The following is a 21,019-nucleotide window of genomic DNA, read 5'->3' as shown; positions in this document are numbered from 1 at the left end:
GCTTTTACTCTGGAGAATATCTAACATTAAATGACATCCCTCCTGCATTAAGCCCATTCAGATAGTAACACTTGAGACCAATTATGAGCTAGCAGCTGAAAGCTGTGAAACAGCATTTCATTAAATTGTTTCTAGGTCATAACCAATATGTAAGTGCAGCTCTCTAACCTGCCTCTCACCTACATAACTCCAGACTGGATTCCCGATCTAGTCACTTCATATCTGTACTACAAAAAAGTCAAGTTGAGTGCTAGTGCACTAGAAAACAAAAGGTTTCTTCACTGTAGGAAATCTTATGGAGAGGCTGGAGAGTCTACTCGCTAAATCTTTGAAAGCCAAGTCATACATTAGAAAATGGAATGCTGTTTCCAATTTAAATTATTGGCCTGTCTGCATAATTATTACAGAAATTAAAAGAAACCTGTTATAACTTCAAGTTGCAATGCAAACTATAGCAATCCACATCTTCAAGCAAATCACAAAAAAACATACACTGAATATAGCTACTTTTTCTGATGTGAAATGAAACTGTTGTATAGAAATCATTCTAGTTTTTAACTGCAGAATTTTAACTATATGCTAGTGTGTACCTCCTCTGAACAGGGAAATGGGGTGTTCAAATGTGAGGCATAACACTATAAAATGTTGGATTTCTTAATGGGGTGTTCAAATGTGAGGCATAACAGTATAAAATGTTGGATTTCTTTTCCAAAATTTTCCAACTTCTTGCCTGTTAAAAGACAAACTTTTAACATTTATTTTTAAACATACCACAGAGATCAGAATAGAGAAAGAGAAAAAAAAAAAAAAAAGAGAAAATAAACCTTACCTTTCTCCTTGTTTCCCACCACTTTTAGGATTGACAAAAACTAAAAGTGGATGAGTGCCTGGAACTGGAGTGATCTAAAAGAAGGGAATAACACAGCCACTCATTAATGCTGTGTGTTGCATTCATTTTTTCCTATAGTAGACAGAAAACAAAAAGCTTAATGCAAACTCTATGTTATGCTATGTAATCCAGCTGGAAGCAATTCCATAATTTGCAATAATCCTCACTTCATTAATTTGCCACAAATTGCAAGTGACTTTTTTCTTTTTAATGCTAGCTGTCTGTCTTACAGCTGTTATGCCATTTTAACCTATAATTCCATTGAAATATTGACACATATATATAGGTTACATCCATCAATAGAGAAGAAAACTTTAAACACAAGAAATGCATGACTGATTCTGACAGTAATTTCCTATGAAAAAGCTATGAAGAGACTGCATTTTTGTAGTGAGAAATGACACTAAACTATAAAGGTCAAATACAGCTATATGAAATTTTAAACTTGACAGAATATTTTTTTAGGTTTTTTTTTTAAATGACAGAAACCTGCAATATTTGATATGATATGAAATCACACACCTCTTAAAATGAAACAAACATAACAATAATGAGTTCCTTTGAACACCTTAGAAAGCTGGAAAACTTAAAGTAGAGGAGAAAACATGTGGAAGAAGGACAAGCCTGAGGAAAAGAATGGAGAGGAGGATATAGTGAAGGAAACAATGACTTCTATGATGTTTTTTAATTCTTTTGTGCATGGAAAGTTTTACATGTTCACATTAATGTTTAGCTTTACAAATTAACACCTTCCTTTAAAGTAATAGTGTTAGTCTGCACTTTCAGATACTTTAAGACATGAGCGTTCCCTGCCTTTGCTCCATAGATTTTGAAGAACATAAAAAAATTACATCAGATGATCTCTAATATCTGTTTTTAAACCATAAAGCTAGACTATTCATATTAAAAATTATTACTCTTAGACATGTATCAGCTCTAGAATGTTTAAAAGCATATTAAGAGTTCAAAATCAACATCTCCAAAAGTCAGGCACTAACAACTTCAGAGGTGAAGCTTAGACTGTCTCTGTTTCAAAATGATACATTGAAAGCTCTTGCTCCAAATCCTTATTCATAATTCCTGAAATAACAAAATCTTTTCAGCTACAGATTTCATAAAATGTAATTTAAGGCAGAACCCGAGAAACATGACAGCTGAGGAGTCATACGGGCATCCTATAGACATAGGCATATAATCCTATAGGCATCTAAAAGCACTTTTCTTCTATTAGGAAGTGTTAGGCACTAGTGTGTCAACTCCATCCGTAACTTTACAAACAATGGATCCAAATCTGTTCCAATATATACAACAAATAAGGAAAAACTCCAGCAAACTCAGTGGAATTAAACCTAGCATAAAACCAACCCAGTATCACATTCTGTCACAGTATATTGCTACAGTAAAGTGCTGTATGTTGAAACATATATCAAATTGCAGGATATAGTGAAGTTTGTCATATATTTCATCTTTTATCTACTGTTTTAATCAATTTTAGTTATTTAGCCAATTCCTGTGATGTTTGTTCCTGTGAACTAAGTGTAAACCAATGGTGCTCATTGTGACAGAGATGGACTACCTACTGAAATCCCTTAGGACGCAGGTTAATTAATGAGACTCATCCTAAGGTTATACATGATCTATTACTTCCTCTAATTAGAAATAATAATCCTGATCATTATGCTGGTTAGCTAGAAAGAAGTAAGATGAATGTGCTTAACTATGATTAATTGTCTTTAAGTCGTGCAGATCTCCACTGCCACTAAGTTATCTGCTAACTGCTGTCTGATGGAAGGAAGGTTTGGTCTTGATACTTTTCTCAACAAAAGCTAAATGATGAACTTAGTTCTACTTTAAATCTTTTATTTCAAAACTTAACCATATTATTACAAGTAGAAGGTTCAGGACCATCAAAAAAATCTAATAACCAGTTTGTATTCCACTCAATTCCAAAATAAGGTCTCTTTCAATTAATGTCTTACAGCTTTTCCAAATTACTTTTCTAGATAACGTAGATCTTTCCATATAATGAACAATGCAACTAAAGATTTAGACTAAATTGGTGAAAATTTTCAAGCCTTAATCTAGCATGATTTAAAGGCAATCTCCACAAAGTTATTGGACAAGTGACTTAAAAAAAAAAAAGAAAAAAATATTAAAAAAGAAGTGGTGGACAAATTATATATAGCTTCTCCCATATTGAAAACAGAGCTCTTACAGGAGTAGTATGAAGATTTGCTAGGTATCTTTGATTTGTTATCTTGGGAACTTAAATCATAAACAAATGCAATTAACATCACGATCAAGTTTTCTGAATAAAAAAGGTTGCAAAAAAGTCACAAATATTCTTTTCTTGTTCTTTGAAATCACTGAAGATCATGTTAAAATGAGACCATGCCAGCAAAATTACAGTATTAGAATGACAGTAGCATGCTTTGGCCAGATATGGGAGAACTATAGTAGTATACTTTGATAAGCTACAGACATTTTTTGCTCCAGACCATCTTTAGGCAAAATACTAACATTAATTATCAGTTATATTTATGGAATCTTACATCTTTGTGGAAATAGTCCCAAAATTATACAATCTGTGAGTGAAAAAAAACCTAACAGTCTCACTAATCTCAGCCTTTCACTATGGTATCCTTCGAGATCCACTCAGCCTTCACAATGATCAGGTTATCGTTATTGATACCGATCAAAAATTTAATAATTGGTGCTAAGATGGATTCCTATTACTCCACACCAATTTTATCCAACAGAGAAAATCGAAGACCACAGTATAATCACCAAATTAGGGTCATCGCTGCAGAATTATTTCTGTTACCAGTATTACATCATGCACTAAATTATAGATGTGGCATTATAGAACAATACCAGGCAGTTCAGAAAACACCTTAAATCCATTCAATAAGTATTCTACCATCTTAGTCCTCACTCTTCCTTTCTCTCTTTCTCAAGCAATAATACACAAAAGTAATGATGAATCCTAGGCTTTGGATTCATCATGGAAAGAGAAGTTAAAACTTAAGTTTTGGATCACACTAACGAACTCATAGAAAATCTTATGCCATAATGATCTCAAAGCAGAAATTTTAATAATTTAAGGTTGTGTGTGCAAGAGTCAGTGGTGCTAGGAGTTTGCTATTTTGAATGGACCAGGCACTGTATCCCATGAATGGGAAATAGAGACGTGAAAAATACCTGGAAATATACTATGAGCATAAGCAATCTAATGCTTGGGGTAAAACCAAAACTCATAATGATACATGGCACTGCTACCGAAAGGAGATGCCAATGATGTTCCTCAATTTATAGCAGCTGGGCTCACTGGAATTGCACGGATATCACCCAAGAGTTCGAAAACTCTGTGTGCTTCCTCTGGCATCAGTTTATTAGAACAACTCTTCACACTGTGACTGATTAGACAGAACTTGAGCTTTCTGTCAATGAATACTCTAGCCCTTTTGCTTCATGCTCTATCTGTCATGGATGATCTGGATAGCAATGCAGCCTGTGAGAATGGTAAGTACAGGAAGAGAACTTTGAAAGCCACAGATAACGATCACTGTAATATTCTACTAGACCATCAATGGAGCAGCCACGTGACTGCATAGGTTTTAGGGTTTCTTTTTTTTTTTTTTCTTTTCTTTTTTTCTTTGGGTTGTCATAACAAGAATGTTTCACTAACCTAAAAAGATGAAACAATAAAATAAGCCTTTCTATCATGACATAATAAGGTATATCATGAAATAATTATGAGGTATACAGCATTTGGTATATGGTAATGAAATCTTTTACATTTTACTGAACCTCAATTGCAACACATCAAAAGATACAGAGAACAGGCAACTATGTATATCAAATGATTATCACATTGTTATCATGATGATCATTTAAGTCCTGAGGAAATAAAGAAGCAGCACCATATATGCGTACATTGACTTTACGCAAAAGTACTCATTCTCAAGGGAAAGAAGTAAGCAGTTCAGGCAGAACGTCTGGCATGCCTCTAAGTAACGTCCCTAAAATAACATTAGCTCATCACACACACAGGTTTTTCTTTCAAGTAGAAAAAACTTCCATTTTTATTCTGGATATCACTATTACTGAAACCACCTTGCTTCTCTCCACTCTTAATTTTGATGTGCCAAATACCCTATTTGGAAATACCTGGACAAATAATATCATTGAAGTTTACTCCATTCTTCTATTAATTAACAGGTCCAAATGAGAATAGTGAACAGTTATCAAGACATAGGCTCAGATTTATAATGTAAATTCACACAATGCTGCGTGACAGATACTGAAACAATTGAGTTCAGCTTCAGCTGAACTCCCTCTTAATGTCTTAGGAAATCCTACCAATCACACAAGAAGCAGATCTGCACCACAGAATTCCTGTACAAATGGAAGAATTTCCCTTATTATTACATTTTTAAATATATAAACGTGAAATATTAGAAAGGTGAATCCATAGGAAATATTTCACTTTAAAGATTGCTCACTCTATCATTGTCTTCATACACTACAAGTATCTCCCTAAAATTAAAATAACAATAATCACACCTGAAGACCTTGTCCATCTACGGTGACGGAATTTGCTCTTTGCATTTTGTTCCGTTCTCCTAGTTTGTTCATTTGCTGTGGGCAACTCTTTTCTTTTTTCACTGTTGCCTGCCTTTCCTTGAAAAAAGAAGAGAAAAGGAGAAAATGGAACATTTTAACACATAATATAATGCTATACAACTGTAACTGAGACTGTGCCTCCACAAAGTTGTTTTTTGACTAGAGAGTAATGTCAGATTCTGCTTTAATGAAAATGAGATCTCAGTCAAATTATTCCACAATGTCAGGTCACTTCACGTAACATCTATCTACGTGCCTGGACATTCCATAATGACCAGGCAATAGATGGATGAAAAGTGTGCAGTCACAACACAAATTAATGCAATGACGTGAAAAGATAATCTGACATTGCCAGGATGGCATTCTGAAACTTGCAAGCCAATCATACAACACACTTGATTGTTTAATAAGCACATTGATAAGAGATCAGTAATTTATCAAAATTTCATCCTGACTGCTAGCAAAGGTTGGATGCTTCAAGAGTACTTTACCACTTTGGCAAAATATACCTGTTCTAAATGTACCATAATCAATTGGCCGAGTGGCTTTTTATAAAATCTGTATTTTGTATTAGAAAGAAATGAGAATCTACATCAGATTCTAAGCCGTTGGCACCTTTTCATGCTGATGCACAGCATAATCAGATGGTTATTTGAATGAGGAAAGCTCAGAAGTACGCTGCTGTAATCATATTTTCAACTGTTATCAGGTCATTTCAGAGAACTCTGAATAATAAAAAAAAAGTCCTCCTTCTTTGTATCTTGTTTATCGTATTTATAAACTGCACCCAGCATGTCCTTTTAGGTTGTCCAAAAATGCACCATAAATTAAGACAGCAGATGTTTATCAAATAGAATCAGTGTCCCCAATCCCGACTGCACCCCAGTCACTTTCCCCACTACACAAGCACAAGAAGGCTTTAAACTAGTCAGGGGAATGGGCTGGCACAAAGCTGCTGCGCTAGAAAGGAGCATGAAGGACACTGTTGCACCCCCTGCAACTGCACTCAGTAAGCAGTTCATTAAGTGTTACCATTTACGTTCCACACCAGGCCAAATCCATCTCTGTGGTACCTCTGAGAAAGCTTTAGGGATTGCACTAGCAATTAATCCATGCCACTCTTTCTGGAGCAGTTTAAACCGTTAAGAAACATTGACACAGATTCTCTGGCAGGAAGGGCATAACTCCCAGCTCAATACAGCGCCTTCCTACTATTACTGTAACACAGATGTGGACCATCACTGTTTTTAGACCATCTTTGTTTTCCTTAAATTTGGAGACTGACACAGCCTCAACCTAGTCCTGATGCAAATAGTGGCCCAAGTCATCCCAGGCTGCTTTGGGCAGCCAAGTGCTTTGGGGAACTGTGGCAATCTGATCACATTTCCTGTAAAAGGACTGACAAACCTTTGCCACAGAAAAAAAAACAGGGGAGTCTACACTATTTCCCATATGCAGTGAGATTCCTAAGGGGTTAGTTAACTGAGCTCTTGGATGCTTTGAGTAACTTGACCAGTTCAAGAGGAGGTCCAAGAGTCTAGACTACAATATTGTTGCTTTAAACAGAAAACAGTAAAACCAATTAGAGCTATTCATCTCAGCCCTAACCTTCAAAACACAGACAAGCACTGTCCATATCACTGCCTAAGAAACCACCGACTCTGCACTTATTTATTTGGCGATTTTTTAGAAACTAGAATTAGGATGAGGCATCCAAACAGAATAACATCTGTGAACTAACACAAAACATTAACGCACAATAGTATTGGTTAGTGCCAAGGATAGAGAGTAAGAAACTTCAGTATGAAGGAAGCTTCATACTTCATCACATATGTAAGAAGCAGCTTTGGGGTTTTAAACACCTTTGCGAATAACTACCCTTAAAAGTCACTCCATTTTATAAAAAGTAAGCATACCATGTTAAACAGGATTTTATATTATAGCCAAACCTGGCTCTTGGATATTGCAACATCTTCAAAAAAAAAAATCAGATGTCAGTAATGCAGACAGCACAGCTAGTAAAAAAAACTGATTTCTAACAAAAATCAGAGATGGAGAGCAAATTTTAAAAAGTCTAGAAAAATTTTAAGCTATACAACATATTTGCGATAGTTCGAAGAAAAAGGTAACAGAAAGGAACAGATCCAGCACACTGAGTATGTGCATTTAGAAAGGTTAAAAAAACACTGTTCAAAAGAGGCCTACTTATAAAGTGTGCCACTAAAAATCTTCTTGCATATGTCATGCTATTACTTAGAGGAAAAGTATTTATACACTGCTGAGAACTGTCTGTACATAAAGAATGCTTACCACAGTGCCCAAACCTGCTGTTATCAATCATTCACCAGCGAAACGCAGTAACAATTACCTCAAGCAAAGTTTTGGGTATCGGTTTGTTTTTTGTTCCAGCACGATACAGATAGCAGCAAATACCCTCAGCTGGCCCTGGCCCTATGACTGCTGCATCAGCAACATTCCTTCTCCAATTTATATTACCTGTCCCATAAGCAAAACAATTGCTTGACTCACAGACAAAGAGAGCTTCTCCTAAGCAGTGACTACACAAGATTAGGCCATACACCTCACACAATATAAAGAAAAAACTATATTTCATGATACAGAATTGTCTAGAGTGTTATTAAAAAAATCAAATATGGACACTTGACCTCATTATCACTGAAGGTCTGCTTCCTTCAGTGATGATTTTTGAAGAAAGTACAAATAAAGTATTTCGTATCACCCATCTTATATGCATATGATACCACAATACATGTCACCACATGTACCAATAGTGCTCTTTGAAACATTTCTGAAGCAGCTGATAGGAGATTCTAGATTTCCTAGAGTTATATATCCTATAGTTTCTAGATATGTGTCGGACTAGTGAGGATCTGACTTACAGCTTGTATGAAATAATGTAATAATGTGTATCTTAATTCTACTGAATAAATCTATTAATGGAACACAAAAAGATTTACCATTTCATTTAAAAAAATCTCTTTTAAATATTGTTGCACAGATACTTTGTTTTATATATGAAATAGAAAGCTGGCTTTGTAATCCAGTCATACATGACTGTTTGAATAACTTTCTTTCAGGAACTGTAACATTACTAAGCTATCCAAGAGCGTCAGAAACTAAACAGTGTGATTTTTTAATGAGTTAATAACAGTTTAATAAAATCACCTGTGGATAACAGCCTACAAATTCTAGCAATGTTAAGACATATTTGACATGCATTGAATAAATGGTTTTACAAAATGCAAAACATTATTTTTCAAGGTAAGAAATGTGCTGTATTTAATTTCTTGTTAATTGCAGCATACAAAATGATAAATGTATCTGTGAACCATTTTGTTTAGTGGACATGCATGAGGTTGATAGAGATACCGAATACAGCATTTTAAAAGCTATTGTACATTTTGATGGCTCAAAGAAACAAGCTTTTCTGTTCTTTTGGTATGTGCCAGAGCACATACCTTTCAAAATAGTACTTACCACAACAAAAATTTTTTCCACCCATTTTTGCACCTCTCATGCCTTTTTTTCTCCCCTTGAACTCCCACTTTGAAGTCAATATCCATTAACTGGAGCTTCTACCATTCAGTATTGCTCCAGAGAGATCACCGTCAGATAAGAACTATTCAATTGTATCTATTCCTTATGCATCCACATAAGAAAAAAGAATTGATAAATAAGACAGGGCCTTTCAGATGACAACACAGAATACCATGTCTAGATTTTTAGTTCAGCCCCAAAATGCACTTTTATAGCAAGAAGAATGTACATTATCATGATCCGTTAGTACTCGTGCATACACGGATGCCTCCCGTTACGCACCTCTGGCAGCAAACCTCCTAAAGTGGGTAGCGTCTGTTGGAAGAAGAGAATGTTAGGCTGCAACACCGAACAGCTGGGACGGCAAGGGGCATGGAGAGAACGCTCACGAGGAACATTACCTTGCAGCAGTTGTACTTAAAAAAAAGGTACATGGCGCTTTTTTACACATTTGCACAACCCTACTCCCCCAATGTTTTGGCTGTCATATTATATCATTATATTCTGGAACGTATGTGTGGGATCATTTTATCACCAGCTAAAAATATTAGAAAACCTGAGGACTATATTCTTTTGAATAGTAAAAAGAGATACTTGGTACCTGGGGAGTATTCTTTTTATTTTATCTTCCAAGTCTTTGAGTCCTTGTCCAAAGTGAGGAATCTTATTTAAAAAGCTTTCTTCTATACAATTGACAAGTTATACAACATTCATCCTCAAAAAGTATTTCTATTCTTTCTTTATATAGAGGTACAGTCTTTTCCTTTACACAAAACACTGACATTTAGAAATATCATACTCTATCACAGCCGGTATAAGAAAACAGATTAATAGTAACTAATGGCTTACTAAATAGTTACCTCTTTACATTTTAACTGCTGACACAGAACCCAACGCCAATGCAGCAAAAATCGCTTTTTCTCACCTTGTCTCTTAATCAGTAAGTGCAAATCTATTTTTCTGGATTATTTTGTACACAGCTGAGATTATTTAAAACAATTTATTTTATACATTAAACAACAATTTATTTATACATGAAATAGGATTGTAAAGTCATTAGTGAATGATTAATACCATTACACAGTTTGTCAAGTAACTACTGAAAACTTGAGATTACTTCTATATGATAATTACTTCTTTTATATTATATGCCTTCAGATGAGGCATATACCCTAATGCCCAACTTGGGGGTGAGGGTGCATAAGGAGAGAACCAAATTCTATGTTAAGATGCATAAACTGAAACAGTTATAAAAAATATCTTATTTTAGAACTCTGAAACTTGACCTTGAAAGATATTGATCAGGGGAATCTGATCATGGAAGATCAAATGGAATGCATGGAATATCATGTAAAGGTATCCTCAAATGTTTGCAGGATGAAGGCCATGGAAGTTTAAATATGTGACTTGAATACCAAACTGATGCTTTGGGGTTTTTTTAAGGAACTTGGAGGAAGGTTGCTCCATGATTCCTTAAAGCTATTTTGTTTAATGACATGGGAATCTCCAAGGGATGCAAAACCTGTGCTTTAATATGCAATGGAATATTAGAATAGGTACTCCTAGATTTTATGTTGTAAATCTATGTGGTATTCAAGACCTTGCTTACAAAAATTCCATTCCATGCAATTTCTGTCCATAGTTACACAATAACCAAAGAGAATCAAAGATTAAAACACCTTGAAAACTGCAAAAAACCCACCACCACTACCCCAAAACCCTGGGGAGCAATCTATCTGTAAAATCTATTAGATATCACATCCAGCTAACTACGACTTAGCTGTGCTAAAATATTTTGAAAATTTACTTTATGAAATTTTCTCCACACTTCCAGCTCTAACCCTGTGTACATACTCATCAGAAGGGCCAACATTAGGACACTACATCATGCTGCCTTGAAAGCTCATAGAGCTGTAGCACAATACCCAGCTCTATAGTATGCCCATACTATAAAGGAAAGGTAAAGCTTCTAATTTATCTGAGAGCTGTCTTAATAGAAACATTTACAGCTAAAATAAACAAACAAACAAATAAAATCACATTATGTCAATCAGAAGGAGGTGTTTTGTCACCCATAATACTAGTAGCCAAAATACGTGGAAAAAAAGACAAGGCTGGAACAGAGACGTTGTCATTTGAGAATACCTTCCCAAATAGCTGACTGCAAGACTTCTGAACAAGGAATCGCTACATGATAACTTTATATATATACACTTTGTGCTGATTGTTTCATATGTTTTAATAAAGATGTAAAGAATTACACATCAAAATCACTATCAAGTATTTCTCATTTAGCATGTCGGCCTTAGTTCATTTAGTTGGCTGAAGATAACTTGCCTTACATCTTGCACCCATTCAACATATACCAAGAGCAGGGCCCAAGACTTTTAATTTAATTTGCAACCTAAAATGAACTTAGGCTATAGCAGGCAATTATATACATCATCCAAGAAAGACAGAAGAGTTGGAAAAAAATTTTGAAAATAAAAACATGTTAAACTCCAACAGAAGAGGATGTAAGGAATAAACTTACGGACAGACAGTAGTGATGAGTTGTGGGCAGGCAACTAGATATAACTTAAAATGATTGAATGGCTGCCGTTTCAGTTTATCAGCATCTTATTATTTTAACATTGAACTGTGTTTGCCGAACAGATAATTAGTTAGGAAGATACATTTTCCTCCAGGGCAATTATTAATTTCCTTCTGACTTCAAAGAAATGAAAAAGCTCTTAGTGTAGATAAGCACACCATTATATTTCAAGTCTGTTTTAGATTCTCAAAGAACTGAATCTGCAATATGATAGGCAACTGGAAAGGAAAAAAGTGTTTTGTTTTGTTTTTTAAATCTGTTTCCATTGCTATGTCATTACCTAATATTCAACAACCAGATTTAAATTCCACCCCCACAGAAGCGTATATATTCAAATAACTGGGGTTTTTTTGTAGTATCTTTGTTCAGAGACTCAGAATAAGGCTAGTACTCAACTTCAAAGGATCGAGTTGCTCATAAAGATGCTTACACACTGCACTGACTTTCTGCACTCCATGTTGAGCTTGGATTCAACTGAGTTAAAACTGATCTATACTATAATAAAAACAGAAGGATCATTTTAGGATTAAAAACTGGAAAAGGGATCAAGAAAGCCCATTCTTCAACCAGCAACTGCTAGTTGCCTTTTTCTCTCTACATGTCTGCTTTCCTGTGTGAGTAACATCTACCTACCTCACAGGAAAATAGTATTAGTAAAACATATTACCAGACATGGAAAAAATATCTATTGAACTACGTTGCAATTATAACACCGCCATTAGCTATTCTATCTAGTCTCTCTAAGTACCAATAGTCAAAGAAAATTCTTGTATGATATTTTCAACTTAATTATGTATTACTTTTTGCCAGCACCTCAACACACTTGCTGTATTTACACAAAAGTCTCAAGCTACAGATCATAATGTATATCATTCAGTTGCACAAGGCACATTGCTTAGCTAAAACAATTGTAATCTGCTGTGTATATTTTTATGTGCCTAAATAGAACTAGTTATAAACAAAAAATTTTTGAACATTTGTATTCTTGTACAATAAAATGCCAAACCAACCCTAACCCAACCCAAATCAGATACATCAGTTTCCTCCACCAAAATAAATATCCGTTTATATTTTAAAGTAAGAGGTCAAGCGAATTCGACTTATGATGGTATTTTATGTTGAATGTATATAAACAAGTTTACTCTATGATGTATAAAAATTCTATATATATTTTATATATACTGAATTCTCTCTATATATATTCTATATTTATATAAATAAAATTCGTTAAATTATTTTGTCCTAAAAAGTTATAAGCATCTTCACTAGACAAAAGAAAAGCCAAATTCATTCACAAGAGAAAAGAATCAAAAAGTGAGTTGTTCTAAACTTTTTATCGTGATGACCAATTTGTCCGAGAATGCTGAACAATGAAGTTGAAAAATCGAACACAAGGAAATGTATCCAATTTTAAATTTTATTTCTTTCACTTCTTGTCTTCAATATTACACCAGACCCTCCCCCTCTGAAATAAACTGGTTACTATGGAGACAGTGATAACTGCCATATAGTAACGCTCACACCATAATCAGAGTACCTTATGTTTTACAATTTATTCCATAATTTTCTTTTTATTCCACGATTAACAGTTTTAATTATAGTTTTCAAAACCAATGTTAGAAATTAAGTAAAAAATAATTCATTGTAAAACTCACATAAACAATAGGAGACTCAAAGTCATCATACATTATGAAATAAATACGTATTTATTAAATAGTAGGCTTTTATTGGTTGATTTGTCATTACCCAAGGCTATATCTATTTTGGTGGGAAATAGAAAAATCTAATGACTTTCCTACAAACATAAATACGAATTAGAACATCCTATGTGTTCATCAATAAATGGAGCAAAGTAAAGGAAGGCGTGAAATGAAGACACCAAAAATAATGTATGTTAGCATTTTTCCCTTCCTGTCTTGTAAAGGGGCGGGGGGAGAGAAGCTGTACCGTAAGGAGAGACCAATATTTTTTCTTCACTACTACCTCATCTCACTCCAATACCCAGTTTTTAACCTGGTTATGATCTAATTCTGTACTCTTGGTAGGCTAGGATTCAATTGAGTTAAAGATTTTTAAACTCTCTGCCAGTCAACCTTATCATGAACTTTCATTATGTGCATGTAATTAATTGGGTCCAATGAACAATATCAGCACTGAGTTATAGACTTTTTCCCCCCACCATGTAATTAGAATATAATTACCCACAGGATATCAGAATGATGCAAAACCTTTCCTCTAAATGTGCCCTCATTAGGAAACAAGTCTCAATGTACATTTATTCAATCAGTATGAATTAATTAAAACGTTACCGAAATAAAAGAGAGTAACATTAAAGTGTATCTGACATCTATTAAAAGACTATCACTTGAGATCTGCACACACAGTTTATAACAAAACTCATTTAACTTAAACAAAAAACTTCACTGTACAACAAGCCTTATATTTGGTAAACAGAAAAGTGAAAAGGACTAGTTTTAAAGTTAACAGACTACATTTTACCGAAACATTTAAAAGTATTGCAGTGAGATATGAAAAATCTTTATATGGCATTGAATCTAGACAGATTCTTTCATGATATACACAGTATCAACTGTGCGAGTTTCCCCTTTTTTTTTTTTCAGCTGAGAATGTAGCTTATCATATTTAGGAAAGACATTTGACGAGTTCCATTTTGTGCCATTTTGGAGATGGGAGCCTTCTTATTTAACTTAGACCAGTCATCTAATTTTCAGATGACCAGGCATTTAGGTTCTCTCTCCAGCCATTAAGAGAAGGGACAGTATGAGAGGATCACGCCAGTCAGTCTATTTTAGAGGAATCTCTCTTGTGTCTAAAGAGACCCTAAATGAGTAATTTAGAACAGTCACCTGAGCTGAGATGGCTATGTTTAGGGGGGAGAGAGATGTCACCCTTTATTACAATCACGAAAGGTAGGTTTTTTATTTAGTCTTCACAGTTGCAGCAGTGATTTTGGACGTCAATGGATACCTAGGAAATGGAAAAACTGAGAGCATATGGACCTGAACAACAAATTGCAGCTGAGAGACCAGTTTGGTAGCTCTGGTATAATACATGGTGCTGTGAAATGCAATTTATGAAAAATCCCCTTTATCTCTGCAGAAAGAGTCGAGGCTGGACCTCACGAGAACTGAAGAAATGAGACATGCTGGGATGAGAAAGGTAAAAATATGAATGTCCTTAGTTCCGCAAAAGAGAAAAGATGAGAAGGGATTTAGCCTGTACTCTTGAAGGGAAACTTAGGAGAAGACATCTTGGTCTGAGATGAACTCTGACAGTTTTCTGGAAGAAGTCTGGACTACCAAAGTTACAGATGGAAGGGAGGGTCAAAACTTTAGGGAGATCACAATTTTTCAACTTGCTATTTTCCCACAACTCCTATAACTTATTCTATGGGAGAAGGAGATACATTCTTCTCTGATACCTCAAAATACTCAAGGATAAACCTGGTACAGAAATCATTGTGGTTATCTGTGTTTCTTTACCTTCCACATATATGTAGCATTGCAAGAATATTATTGCTCAGCTGATCATTGAAGCTAAATGTGTGTCCTAGGTGAAGGACCCTTCCACTGTCAGGTAAATCAGATTTGATATGTCTGAACACATCATTTGTATTAACAGACACACTTACTATTGTATCTTTAGACAATTTGGCATGGATATATTCACTGTTTTTGCTGTCATTATTGAGAGTGCTGGTTTCACATACACTGAAGTATTATGTTTCTCCCGTAAAGGAAGAAGATTAAAGGAATCCCCGTAACAGGAAATGGGAGAAACTAATTAAAAAATTACTAAGATTACTAAGTACACTGTAATCAATCGTTTCTAGGAGGAATTCCTATTAGCTAGGTCACTGATGTATTATTTGTAATGTAAGTATACTCAGGATTTTAATGCATTTTTGGAAGAATCTACTAGATGAACAAATATACTACGAAATTATAAAGTTCCCATTAAATCACAGTAAAATATATTTTCCATTCCTAACAATAAACATTGTGCTGAAATACGTGTTTTATGTTACATTATTAGTATGTAATACTGAAACATGATTCTGATACAGGAAAACGTATTTATTTCTGCTTATGCCTTCAAAATTTGCAGATAAAACAAACCTATTCAAGGGTGATTTGACTCTAGAGTGGTTTTATATATCCTCTAAACAACTTAACTAAACTCCAATTGTGGAATGAAAATCTTAATTCCTCTATCCCTCTTCCTCTCCTGAAAAGAAAATGGAGTTACGCAAATATAATTGAAGATGAAATTTCATGCTGAGGCTTTATTCAATTTATAAGAATGGCAAACAATAAATAACAATAAAATGAAAACAGTCCAGTTACAAAATCATAATTTCTACATGTTAACTTTTAAAGTATGACCTAAAAACCTGAAAATCAAATAATGTAATGCAGAATGTAATCATCCAACAAACTTAAAATAGTATTTTACAATTATTATTCAGAACCTGTCCAGGTAATATCAAAATACTATTACAGACAGACTACAAAACTACTCTTATGACTTTTCAAAAATATTTAAAAATATTTCATAAACATCAAAGCCAGCTTTCCATTGCTTTACCTTCATTGACAGCAATGGAATAGTCCCAGTTTACTCAACTAGAGGGCCAAAATCTAGCATCCATCCCTTAGCAGATTTATAAACAAAGAGCCAAAAGGATTAATCAGAAAACAAGTAATTTACAATAGGCATGAGTATTATTCTTAATGATCAGAAACAGGTTTAAGATTAGAAGGTATATTTTCCTGTTTTTCCTCCCTGCAACAAATCATTCTTTCTTAAGTTCAAGCATTTCTTACTCTTATTATGAAATGTATTTAAAGTGAGAGGACCACACGTCTGTTCTGTTATGAATATGATGATGCTATGACTTTCATCAGCATAAAACATCCAATTTAATATACGAATACGTAAGTTAATTCCAAAGCTTTTTTTTCCATGATAAGCTCTTTTCTATACAACCTACACATAGCATGCATTTTTATTTTCATTGAGTTATTGTTTTGGTGGACAGAGAAATTTACTGTCCACGACTGCAGAATAAAATATACATAATGTTGATGCATAGCTTACTGCAAGACCAATGTCATCATTCTAGGTAACCTCCGGCTTAGATCAGAGACCTCAGCATTGCAGATATACAATATGCATCCCAAGCAAAAACTGTCCATAAGAATAACTTCATTATTCTGGGAAGTTGGATCTATAAAAGATGTAAAATGTAGAAGTGTTCTGCCTATACAGTTTCTGGTAAGTACAGTCTGAGTAAGTGATAAAACCTGAGTCAGCTTCAGTTATAATATGCCCTACAGAAAGTTCATTCTCACATGAAGGAAAATGCAATATGCGGAGGATAAAGCACGCTTGTGCCTATAAACTCATCAGCCAGGATTACCCATTGTGTTTAAGGTTCACACAGCTTTGTTAATTTAACAAATACTCTGGTAGTCAGTACCACCCTCATTTTAGCCGTTACCTATGACAAAGGATTACATCTGAAATAAACAACTCACCAATACTACTGGGCAGATTGATGTGGGTGGTAAGATATGGTCCTTCAAAGGTCCACAGTCACATTCAGGTTTTAGATGTGAAGCACATTTGTTATGCAACTACAGGAAGACAGAAAATGAAGATTCAACTTAGAAATTTTACTACTACAGTCTAAGAAAACATGCATCTTAGAATGGGGTGAGTTTAATTAATCTAGTTATTACTAGAGTACTACAAGGAAAATGAAACACACTGCAGTGGAAAGTCTCTTAGGATTGACAAAACCAATGAATTTATATTGAAGCAGAGAACAGTGGATCAAAATATTTTCCAGTTTGGAAATTGCACATGTGGTCCACCACACAAAATCAGAACATTGCATAGCAGTGCGGTAACATCAGCATAGTGTTATTGGTGATCAAAACCTTCATTTCAGAAGCCAGCCTCTTGCACTGAGACAGGAACTTCAGTTTTACTACTAGTGGACAATCTGGGGTAATTCAGGGCAGCCTTTGGCATTATTGGCATAACTCTGCTTCCTGCCTGAAACTGATAAAGTCACTACCAATTAAATTGTGATGCTGCAATATCTATGAAAATATATATGAAATATAAGAGAATAATGTAGGAACATCTAAGTACTTTAAGCTATATTGGGGAAATGTCGGTCTTCATTGAATCAATGTTCAGGCTTCCATTGACTGCTGAGGAACCTGAATTACTCTCCTTTTTCTACTTTATTCTTAGCATTCATCCAGTTTACCTAAAAGCAATGAGAAGAGTTCTACTCTGAAAACATGGAAGGAATATCCTCAGGTCTGCTGACTAAAAGACCATTGGCTTACTTCTGTATTGTTAAAAAGGTGGAAGGGAAAAATGTGTATATAACATCAACATAAACCGCCAACAAATAATGATATATTTATTGAAATATTTTGCATCAGCAATCAAAAGTTCTTGTTGGTATTTTAGGATTTTACTCAATTCAAATGTCTCTAAATAGAATATTTCAACATATATATCCAGCCACAGAGTACAAAGGCACAGTTGTGTGCCTGGATCATGCAAAGCATTCACATTTAAATAGTATACTTCACAATAATATTAGAAATAGCCACAATAAAATACAACTTCATATTGTGAAGTTTGGTGAAAGTTTATTAGTTTGGACTCGATGATCTTAAAGGTCTTTTCCAACCTAAATGATTCTATGATTCTATTTCTGCATTGATTCAACAAACTGTGCATTAAGTTCTTCAGGTAACATGCATTTCCCATAGGGATGAAAATTTTATTTTTTGAGAAGATATATATATATTTGCATTAAAGAAAAATAATCAGGATAATAAATATCAAATTTTGAAATAAAAATCTTATTTAACAAGTGATTTAACTAGTATAATAGGTAGCATACAGCATTAGTTCAACAGGTTCAACAGCTGTTATAAAATCTGTAGTTCAATGTCTGCATCTGTAAATCACATTTTTCCAGTGACTGATTCATTTTCCCTTAGATGATTTAACTATGTCAGTATTAACTCTATTAAAATTACAATAAAATTGTACCAGTTGCTGATGTATATAAGCTTTACTGGTAATATGGGCTTCATAAAGTTATCTGGTACAGTTAATGTTGACATAACATTTCTGAATTTTGAACTGAATGGCACCTAATATTAGCCTCGTCCATATTCATTTATACTGCAAAGTTACCTTTTCAGGCAGTTACTTAGCAACAGAAAATAAAAGTCTAACGAGTTTCGATTTACTCTGAGTATTAAAGCCTTATTGTGAGGGTATTTTGGTAACCCTGTAATCTAAATCATTTGTCATGCTAATTCTCTGCCTCAGTGGCAAGGCTACTTGTACCATAATTAATGCACACCAGGCCATGTTACATCAAATAAAAGTATCTTCACACATTCAGTGGTAATTAGCAGCTTTGCTACTCGGTGGCATGCAAACTTATCTATGAAAAAAATAGCTTAATCTTCTTATTAGTCTCTGCTGATCTTTGACAACAGAACTGGCGCATAGCAGACAACAGAAATGGTAGAAGATATGTAGCTTTAATAAAAATAACACTTTGACGCAATGAAATAAAATAATATGCATCTCTTCTCAAAAAAATGTTTTAGCATATTTTAAATACATTTCCCCAAAATTCCCTTACCCCAAACCTAGTTCCTTTAGAATATTATCTCCCTCACAACCAGATGCCTGCAAAGTAGGAAAAACCATATTTGCTGGAGAGAAAAAGAGGAAAAAACCATTTACAACACCATGGTAGAGAACTACAGAGTGTATGGAAGAGGGAATCATGGGCCTGGTTGAGAACTCAGTATAACAAGCCTCCTTAGGGAAGAATATATTTCGGGATTTGATTCAGTTATTTGACATTAGAAGTGACCCTATTAAGTCGTAAGAAGGAGAGTTATTTAAAACGCATGAAAGAGGCTCAGAATTAGTTGCGTAGTAACTAGTATCCTCTTACATTACAAAAATATGTCCGCAACAAGCCCTGAATGTGGTGTTGTACAGAGTTGAAAACATATGAAGGATGTGATGATAATTATATAACTTCAGAATATCCATTCAAAAATCAATTATCTGTTAGAAATTTAGAAGTTTTTTCAGTAATAAAGACATTATTACTATTAGCAAAGAAAATCATTGCAATAGAATATATAGCATACACAGAATTGCAAGAAAAGTTAATAGATTGAAAAACAATTTGCAGTATTTTTAAAACATTAAAAATACTCATTTTTCACTTATGTGTCTAATTTACACATGAAGAGTAAAAGTTAAATAAAAAGATTAAAGTTATTTTGAAAATACAACATTACTTTTACAGAAAATAAAAATTTTTAAATTACTGATGGAAATACAATTGCAAAGCTGTAAACCTCAGTGCCAACATTTTCAATTTTGGCTGTCAAAAAATATAGGCCCATTTTTAATTGGAATTTTGATAGATATTTAAGCATTTAAATATGCACACAAGCACCTAAGATATTTTCAAAAGAATTTAGCCTCTTCCTTCACAGTGATTTCAATGATAAATCATTCCTCGGTATTTCCTCAGTGGATATCAGTTCTTATGGAAGTCTTCTAAATCTTGATGTGTATCTTCAAGAAGTAAAAGGCCTTTACAAATCTGGTCCAGATTCACATGAAATAATGGGAAAATAATTTTTCTGAGGAGCTCCAGAATTTGCAAGTTCCTTTGACTTAAGAGGGATCCTTAAATATTATGTATTTCTTGAATGATATACACATACTATACAGATATAAACACTTCTATATCTAGAGTGGAACACTTATTTATCTATCTAAACACAGATAGCCATTGCCTACGTTTAATTATCTGCATGCAAAAATTTTGGATTGGGTGTTTTACACTCTACATAAATTATGCAAATTTTGACAGCAATCTGGACTACATATTTGCTTTCTTCTAAAATATTGGTTTTTAAGTAATCATAACAGCTTATCACTGAAAGTATCCTGGATCTATTTTCTTTCATGATGTTTCATATTTTGTATTCTTGTGGTAAGAAAATATGTCATAAAACATCCAAACTTGTATGTTGAAAACAAATATTCGCTAATGCCTCAGTCTCATGTCATTATTTAAAACACTGAACAAACAACTGCTGTTCCATAACAATAACAATAATAATAATGATATCAGCAGAAAAGCAAAAACCCTAGAAGGCGGCTGAATTTAGATTTAGATTTAAATCCTGCCCTGGCTAGGAACAGAAATACCGGCATTGCTTCTTCTAGCATGAAGATCTCACTTATAA

The 21,019-nt window shown here is 34.1% G+C and overlaps 1 protein-coding gene across 1 annotated transcript in view; it reads right to left on the bottom strand.

Annotated features, from left to right (window-relative positions):
- DGKB (diacylglycerol kinase, beta 90kDa) overlaps positions 1 to 21,019 on the bottom strand; it is a 329,129-nt gene that overhangs the window by 230,018 nt on the left and 78,092 nt on the right. The window contains exons 12-16 of the mRNA XM_009326094.1: positions 17,228 to 17,326; positions 15,043 to 15,045; positions 9,356 to 9,388; positions 5,456 to 5,572; positions 830 to 903 (exon numbers count right to left, since the gene is read on the bottom strand). Of these exons, the coding sequence (XP_009324369.1) occupies positions 830 to 903; positions 5,456 to 5,572; positions 9,356 to 9,388; positions 15,043 to 15,045; positions 17,228 to 17,326 (326 nt within the window). The remainder of the gene's footprint in view (positions 1 to 829; positions 904 to 5,455; positions 5,573 to 9,355; positions 9,389 to 15,042; positions 15,046 to 17,227; positions 17,327 to 21,019) is intronic.

Source organism: Pygoscelis adeliae, unplaced genomic scaffold (assembly GCF_000699105.1).
Source record: "Pygoscelis adeliae isolate BGI_AS28 unplaced genomic scaffold, ASM69910v1 Scaffold15, whole genome shotgun sequence".
Lineage (NCBI taxonomy): Eukaryota > Metazoa > Chordata > Aves > Sphenisciformes > Spheniscidae > Pygoscelis > Pygoscelis adeliae.
Note: the sequence above shows the minus strand (reverse complement) of the source record. Positions and strands in the feature narration are given on the sequence as shown.